Raw genomic sequence first — 9,409 nt, 5'->3', positions numbered from 1 at the left:
GCGGATGATTGTAAGACTTAAGCCAAGACGTAAAAAAAAAATGAAAAGAATTGGCGATTTGTACCAGTACGGCATTTTTGGAAAGTATATGATGCAACGTGACCATTATTATATTTGCCATACTTTTAATAGAGGGAAAAATTAGTGACATACTGCTACAAATCGTTCAAACTACGAATAAAATCTTATAATAAGAAAAAAAATCTTATACACATTCGCCACCTCCCACAGGTATGGCATTATCACACTTCTATTTATAATCATTCAGGAGTTGTTGAAAAAAAATGTAGGGTGGTACAAATCGTTTGGCGAGAAAAAAAATTCAAAAATTTGCAGATTTTCCGAGGTATGGCGACCATTTGGAATCGTCCGAAAAGTATGGCATGGCGATTTTAGTAAATGGCTGCACGACGATGGTTACCTGTGCAAAAGTGAGCCCGGTACAAATGGTTGAATTGTTTTTTTAAATCAACGCATTCACGTCGGTATGGCGGACTGTAAGTCACATCGTAACTGTATGGCATGACACTACCGCCTACATCTTTTTTAAGGGCTATCGGTAAATTCTAAAATTTTTGTGTTACAAATCGTTGGACTTTCGCTATTTATCCGACGAGTGTGACTAACGCCCACGCGACTAGTCCGCAGATACCAGCGTTCTGCCCATCATTTTTCTTTTTGTCATTGCGTACTAAGACCCCTCTAGACCGCCATCCTGTTACAAATGACCCGAAATTTTGTGTCAGTATCTCCCGGCCTAACATGTGCAATGTGTAAATGTGTTGACGTTCCAGCTCTTCTTAATATACCTATAACTATGATTTAATAATATTGGTTGAAACCTGGTTGACATCATCTATCTTAGACGCGGAGCTTCTAACAGATGGTTACGTTATTTTTCGCCGCGATAGAAATCTCACAATTTCAGGTAAGAAAGGGGGAGGGGGAGTGTTAGTATTTGTCAAAAAAGAATTTAAGGCTGTGAGAACTTCTGAACTCGAGACACCTGAAATTGAAGAAATATTTTTACATTTTCCGTCTAATTCGGGGCTCCTATTAAACGCATGTTATATTCCACCAGCTTCAGGTAACATCTCTTATGATACATATTTTCGAAGACTTTGTGACGTATATTCTAGTTCACGTTTTAGTAATTTTCTAATCATCGGCGATTTCAACCTGCCATATATAAAATGGTCTTTTGATAACTCAGACGCCTTTCTTGGCACCGTGCACACTGAAACATCAAAATCTCTAATGTGTACTATGTCATTTATGAACCTAAAGCAAACAAATAGTATTTATAATGAAAATGCGAAACTGCTTGATTTAGTACTATCTAATATACCCAATTGTGTTCAATCTTCTGCTGATCCCTTATTGAATGTTGTCCCTCATCACCCGGCCTTAGACATAGTATGCTCGATATCTGCTTCTAACGTGATGCCTGTGAATTCATTAGCCAAAAGGAACTTTTTCAAAGGTAATTATGACCAAATTAACTATGAAATAAATAATATAGACTGGCTCTCTTTACTAACACCTCTTCCATCGGATAAAGCAATTGATATTTTCTACGCTAATATTTATAACATCATTAACTCACACATTCCTTTGGTTAAAGTAAAGTCCACAAAATACCCCGTCTGGTTTTCTAAATGTTTAATTCAAGCCTTAAGGCGTAAGCGTAAACTATGGAAGCGGTGGAAGACTTACGGTTCTCTAAGAGATTATCAAGAGTTTTCCTTGTTACGAACTAGAGTAAAACAGCTTCTTACTACATGTCACAATAATTACACGGCTAATATTGAAAAGTCTCTTAAAGAAAATATTAAGTACTTCTGGAAATACACGTCTTCTCTAAAAAATTCTAATTCAGGGTACCCGCGTGTCATGAAGTTCGCGAATTCTAAATCTGACGATCCAAATGTTATAGCTGAGATGTTTTCAAAATATTTTCAGTCAGTTTTCGAGCCAACATCTGCTGCGGCATACAATGTGGATAATATTCTCACAGACGATCATAATGATAACACGCACATAAATATAAATTGCATTCGTCTTACCAAATCCGATATACGCACTGTCTTGCAAAACATCGATCCTAACAAGGGTCCAGGACCGGACAAAATAGGCCCAGTTTTTCTCAAACAAACCAGTAAAACACTCTGTACCCCTTTGGAGATTATCTTTAATAAATGCTTGAGTTCTGGCTCCTTTCCAAATATATGGAAGCAAGCATACATAACACCTATCTTTAAATCCGGTGAGAGAAATGACGTAGAGAATTACCGCCCCATTTCGATACTTTCGGCCATTCCCAAAGTACTCGAAACTTTAATACACCGTCACATCTATTCGAGTTTAAAACACCTCATCTTAGACCAACAACATGGATTTGTCGCTGGTAGGTCAACCGTATCGAATCTTCTCGTATTTTCCAATTACTTGTTCAATGCACTGGATCACAAACAACAAATAGAAACGATATATACGGACTTTAAAAAGGCGTTCGATAAAGTAGATCACTTACTTTTACTACAGAAATTGTCATTTAATGGAATTAAGGGAAATCTACTACGCTGGTTTGCCGCGTATTTAAGCAATCGAGTACAATCAGTTGTCATTAACGGTTACACTTCTACTCAAGTCGTTGTCTCCTCGGGCGTCCCGCAGGGCTCGATCCTCGGGCCCCTGCTTTTTGACTTATTTATTAATGATATTTCACAATGTTTTGAAAAATGTAAATTTTTGCTGTATGCAGACGACCTAAAGTTATACTCTAATGTTGTTGATACTAAGGATTCACACCATATTCAGGACGACCTAAATAGATTGGATGATTATTGTAAACGTAATAAATTATTTTTGGCTTACAATAAATGTAAACATATTACTTTCTCTAAAAAAATTAACAAAATTCCAACAGTATTTAATCTGGGAGGTCACCTACTGGACTCGGTTTCCTGTATTCGTGATCTAGGTGTCTACTTCGACGAATGTTTAATACTTGATCAACATATAGACCACATACTCACTAAGTCTTACCGCATGTTGGGCTTTATTACACGCGTTACTAAAACTTTCAAGGATAGAGAAGCTTTTATATGTCTCTACAAAACTCTTGTGCAATCTCAATTAGAGTATGCATGTCCCATCTGGAATCCGTTTTACGATATTTATATAAATAAAATTGAGATGGTTCAAAAGAAATTTCTACGCATTTTAAATTTCCGCCTAAGTGGCGGTCGGCAACATTACGAGGATCTTTTGCGTCGTTACAATCTTCTTTCGTTAAGTCGGCGCCGAAACTTAATCGATTCTCTCACGTTAAGAAAAATATGCGTAGGAGAAATAGCCTGCTCAGAACTTCTTAGTTTAATAAATTATCGCATCCCATCCAGATCAACGCGCTCAAAAGATTTATTCCATATACCGACCGCCAGAACCAATATTGGTCTTCGTGTGCCTCTTCACAGAATGTCTAGTTTTTATAATACTTATATGAATGATCTTGATATGTTTTCTTGTTCCTCTTCGTCTTACAAAACGAATGTAAAAAAACTGCTACTGAACACATAAGAATGTTAACGGTATTTACCTCCGTCTTTATGTAACTACTCATGTTAAATATTAATTATTATCAACTAGGTATGTTTTCCCTGTCTCTCCTACTGCTGGGTGTTGGCAAAAATAATATATGTTCACAGTGAAAACACCATAAGGAGACATTTTCATGTATCTTTAGTTAGTAAGATCTGTTTTGTTTTATATATCTCTGTCTTTGTCTCTGTATGTTTTCCAATAAAGAAAATAAAAAAATTACGTAGATTTTTGGGCATGTTAAATTTCTACAGAAATCATATTCCTAACGCTGCTCGAGTTCAGGGAGTTTTAGATAGGTATTTACACGGGGCTAAAAAACGAGATAAGACGCGTATAGATTGGACAGACGAGGCGAATAGTGCATTTGAAGTGTGTAAAGAAAATTTAAAAAATGCCGTTACTATTTCGCATCCAATATCTAGTGCCAAATTAGGGTTAATGACCGACGCGTCAGATTTTAGTATAGGGGCAGTGTTAAATCAGTGGGAAGGAAATTCTTGGAAACCTTTAGGATATTTTTCAAAAAGATTATCGGAACCGCAAAAGAAGTACTCCACATAATTATGACAAAGAGCTTTTAGCGATTTATTCAGGAATAGTTTACTTTAGGGATTTAATCGAAGGTAGAAATTTAACAGTTTACACGGACCATAAACCTCTCACTTTTGCTTTAAGTAAATTAAGTTCTAATAAAGAGTTACCTAGGCGAGCGCGTCAATTGTTGTATATTAGCGAATTTACAAGCGACATACAACATATTCAAGGCACTGAAAATCAAGTGGCCGACGCTTTATCGAGAATCGAGAGTATCGTATGTCCTAGTTCGAGTGAATACGTGGAGGTTGCGAGAGCACAGGCGACAGACGCTGAGCTCGCGGATTTGATGAAAACAAATGATAAATTGCAATGGAAACAGTTAGCGCTCGATAATAATGACGATATTAAAATATATTGTGAAACATCAGCTCAGAATATTAGGCCGTATATACCAGCACAGTTTAGGAAAAGTATTTTTAATAAATTTCATGACGTTTCTCATCCCGGAGTTAGAGCATCGCGTGCGTTAGTTAGTAAAAAAGTTTTTTGGCCAGGCATGAATAAAGACGTGGGGACCTGGACCAGGACGTGCGTTAGGTGTCAGAGAAGTAAGGTTTTTAGGCACACTGTTTCAAAACTTAGCGATTTTAACAATAGCGAGCGTTTTGAACATTTGCACGTGGATCTGATAGGACCTTTACCGGAAACCGAGCACGGTTTCCGTTATTGCGTCACTATGATCGACAGATTAACGCGGTGGCCTGAGGTTTGCCCTGTGAAGGACATGACTGCGGAGTCGGTAGCTAGAGCAGTTTATGAAGGATGGATTTGTCGCTTCGGTTGTCCTAAAGTTATTACCACCGATCAAGGTAGACAGTTTGAAAGCGAATTGTTTACAGATTTAATGAAATTATTAGGTATTCAAAAAACGAGAACAACCCCGTACCACCCGCAGTGTAACGGTAAGATAGAAAGGTGGCATAGGTCCTTGAAGTCGGCTCTGGTGGCTAGATTGAACAATAATCTATCATGGTTAGTAGAACTACCTACGGTCATGTTAGGATTGAGAGCAGCTTGTCAAGCGGACACTGATAATATCAGCGCGGCGGAATTTGCTCTGGGTCATTGTTTAAGGTTGCCGGGAGAATTTTGTTCGGATAAAAGTACGAAAATTGATAATCCACATTCATTTATAACTAAATTAAGAGACACTTTGAACAGAATTAAGCCCATAAAAAGGGCATGTAAAAATAGTAATAGTACTTTTGTGCATGCTGATCTAAATTCCTGTTCACATGTTTTTCTAAGAGTGGACGCGGTACGGAGACCGCTAACGCCTCCGTACAGCGGACCATATAAAGTTTTAGAAAGAAATAGTAAAGTTTTTAAAATATTAATTGATAATAGAGAGTGTAATGTGTCGATTGATAGACTTAAGCCTGCATATATTTTAGAAGAAAATGAAGTTAGACATGACAGTAGATTAGATCAGCATAGTGAGGCTAATGTGTGCACGCCTTTACAGAAATCACGTAGTGGCAGAATAATTAAAAGACCTGTAAGATTTTTGGACTGTAACTAGGTTAATGGTGCATTGGCATTTTTGTAAGCAAGTAGGCACGCGAAGGTTGCGTAATGTCATCTCAGCACATATTAATGTTATAAGTAGTTGTTAGGAATATTTGTATTCATTTTATTTCAAATCTCGGCTCAACCTCAACCAGTTAATTATATTAATAATATATAAATTTGAGTGTCGGCTCATTTCACAAAGTTAAACTTTAAAGTTATCAGCATCAAACAATATTTAACAAAATGGGAAAAACATATTCGGTTGAAAAGAAAGATGAAGAAATTGTTATCGCTCAAAACGGAGCGAATCACGCCACAGCATCTAATACTGATTTTAAATTGGAAGTGTTGAGCGTCACGGTGACGGTTATGGCGGTCATCCTTTTTGTATTGTGCGCTATACTAATATACAAAGTTTGTGTTATACGTGCAAGGAAAATGTTAAGGAAGGAATTAAATTGTAGTCAAGGCACAGATTTAAGTGTTATCTCACAACATAGACTCCCAAATGTTAATGTTTGCTAATAGTTTTTTTTTATTTTTTTTTATTTGTCAGTTATGTAAATCATTTTTTTTTAGAAGGGGGTGTATGTAGTGTGTGTCATAGTAATGTGTGTATTCACAGTAATCAAATATCGTAAATTCAGCGGTTTGTAGCGCGGCGAATGACGACACCCCTGCGAGAGCCAGTCGTCTGCCACTCGCCTAACTAAGCTAACGTTAATAAGGTATAAATGTATAAATATAATAAAGCAGTTCAGAACATACAGTATTTAATTTGAAGACCCCAGCCTCGGTACACTAAAGGCTACTTAATAAAAATATACCAAAACGATGCGCCATCTTTGAAAGTGAATTTTTCTGGAGTTCTGTACATACCTACCATGCCAAAAATAAAGATGCCATTTACCCATTTTTACCATCCCAAGCATACGTAGCCGAGCCGTCATCAATTATTTATTTAAAAATTACTTTTCTTGAACTGATAATTACATTCAAAGTCCCCCATACCTCGCGCTTACTGACATCTACAAACTTCAAAGACCTGTATTTTGAAAACTAAGCTTCTAAATGCAAAAAAAAATTCGTGTACATACCGATACAGCATTTTAAGATGTTACAGGGCCTCCCCCAAAGAATGCCACTTGTCCCTGTCTTGGGCTGAGTTCCGGACTTGAGTCGACCTCTTGTTCTGGTGCCTCTTGGCCCCGACCACTTCACTGATCTTAGAGTCCATCTGTCATCTTTGTAACGAGCCAAGTGACCCGCCCACTTCCATTTTCCCTTCAGTGAAGAACCCAAGGCATCACATAGGTACTTTTGTTTTTTTTTTCCGAATGTCGATGTTCTTTATTATGTCTTTAAGTTTGATGCCTAGGCAGCTTCTTTCCATTCTTCTCTGGGTAGTCTGGATTTTATTTCTGGTTATGTGGCCGAAGGTCCATGTTGGGCAACCATAAGTAAGGCAGGGCAGTAGTGCTGTGTCCATGACTATTTTTTTAGTTGCTAGCGGAAGTTGCGATTTAAGTATCGAACTTGCTCCATGTAATCGCCACTCTCCGGTTTACTTCTTCAAAATTTCTTTCAATACTAAAGGAGATTTGTTTGCCTAAGTAGATATATTTGGTTACATACTCGAGAGGGAATCTAGTAAGATGGGCGTCGCAGTGTCGTTATTCATTATTTTAGTTTTATCAAGATTAATTTCTAATCCTATATTTTTGCTAGCTTGGTTGAGTTCATTGATCATCTTATTTAAGTGGTGAGGGTTTTCCGCAAACAATATTAGGTATGTCATCGGCAAATCTAAGGCGCGGGTCAAACTCAAGCGGCGCGGGCGCGGGCGTGCCATAAGCGCACCTCTTGAATCTGTTTTGCACCACGTCCTTCTTATACATTTTGTATGAAAGAATTTTGGAAAGGCGTCGAGACGGCACGCCACGGTTGTGCCACGGTTGCGAAAATATTTTTACCGTAATACCAGGTGTCTATGGGACATTTTTGGTCACCTTCTGTAATTCTATCTTTTGTACAAAATTTTGTACAGTGGGTCTTAATGTAGCAGAGAAAATAATAAATCAAAATTACAAAAAATAAAGTTTATTATAGAAATTAAATAGAGAACAAAATTTTTCCATTTGAGATCTTTAGGCTTAACTTCTATTAAGGCAATATTAAATTACGCGTCCTCGACTTCTACTCCCACGACTTCCTTCTTCCGCGAGTGCTTATAATATTTCTTCCACGACTACAACCACGTGTCCAACGTAGACGAATTCGTGTTCTGCTGCGACTTGATCCTCGCAAAAAGGAGAATCATCATTGTCATCTTCAATAAGCGGCTGTTCATCTTCACTAGAAGAACTTGAAGATGAAGATTCCTCTCTTCCATCTGGCATATGTACTCGTCCTCCTGTCTTATTATATTCAAAAGGGTCCTCTTCAGCTTCTGACTCATATTCTAATTCATTTAGACACTGAAGAATCTCATTTTCATTAGAATCTAAAATAAAAACAAAAATACCTACTCTCTATGAAAAGCAGATACCTAACGTTTGATACTGAGAACCAATGCACAAAATATTGAACAAAATAATTGATGACTTTGTGGATCACCTTTATTCAATACAGCAACAATAAATATTAATAGTGTGTAATATTTACACCTCATAGTATAAAATAACATTAACAGTGACGTGGGAAAACTAGTGATTATATAAGTATTTTGAGATTAAACTTACTCTTAGCACGAGGGAGCGGCAGGTTTCGTCGTTCATCACAGCTAGTTTTGAAAATATACTTATTTTTTTGTTGGCAGCGTTGATAACATAGACAATACAAACTAAGTAATTTTGACATGTGAAACTATTCGCGGGAAGATTTGAAAAAAACTTCAGTTGTTAAAAGAATAAGTACAAAAAATTGTACACTGGGCGGTTACTACTATAAACTATATGACAGAGCTGGGTCAGATAGCACTATTTTATTTTGTACAAAATTTTGTACGCGGGGTCTTAGGAGGCTACTTGTACTGTTGTTGTTTATTTTATTTAGAATATTAATATACATATTATATTTCATTTATGTTTATTGCTTTCAGTGATTCCCAGATGCTTTCGTGTATAATTGTGTCAAAAGCTTTTTTGTAGTCCACGAACGCTAGGTACAAGGGCTTGTTAAATTCTGTGAATTTTTCAATCACCTGGTCTACTACTTGGATATGGTCCAATGTGCTGAAACCGCTTCTGAACCCGGCTTGTTCGATCGGTTGATGTGCATCGATAACGGGGGCTATTCTTTCAAGCAGGCAGGAAGAAAAAAGTTTGTAAAAGCAGCACATAAGACTTATAGGACGGTAGTTACCCAAGTCTGCTGGATCGCCTTTTTTGTATAGCAGTGTGATTTCAGATTCCAACCATTGGTGCGGTACTTATAGCTTCATCTTTGAGAATTTTATTCCATAGCATAGTGATTGGGGTCAGTAGCAAATTCTTTGCAACCTTGATACGTTCATTAATGAACCCATCTGGTCCTGGGCCTTTTTCCGGTTTAAGTCTCATTATTTGTTTCAATATTTCTTTTTCTGTAAACTGTACGATTGGAGTTGTGTCTGTACAGTGGATATCAGCCTTGGTTTGCTTTTGTGTGAATGGTTCACTGTATATGTTATGGTGGCAGTACACATTGGGCCAAC

General features: G+C 37.3%; 1 protein-coding gene across 1 annotated transcript; it reads right to left on the bottom strand.

The window, feature by feature from the left end:
* Positions 1-7,799: 7,799 nt before the first annotated feature.
* On the bottom strand, positions 7,800-8,731 carry LOC149476693 (uncharacterized). Its single transcript, XM_089711498.1, has 2 exons — positions 8,457-8,731; positions 7,800-8,218 (listed from the first exon to the last, which is right to left on the bottom strand). Exons 1-2 carry the CDS (start codon positions 8,572-8,574, stop codon positions 7,944-7,946), a joined length of 393 nt encoding a protein of 130 aa, XP_089567624.1. The 5' UTR covers positions 8,575-8,731; the 3' UTR covers positions 7,800-7,943.
* Positions 8,732-9,409: the final 678 nt, after the last annotated feature.

This window comes from Colias philodice, chromosome 26 (genome assembly GCF_061535455.1).
Source record: "Colias philodice isolate Cphi_HAF_F1 chromosome 26, ilColPhil1 Martin Lab GWU primary, whole genome shotgun sequence".
In the NCBI taxonomy this organism is placed as follows: Eukaryota; Metazoa; Arthropoda; class Insecta; order Lepidoptera; family Pieridae; genus Colias; species Colias philodice.
Note: the sequence above shows the minus strand (reverse complement) of the source record. Positions and strands in the feature narration are given on the sequence as shown.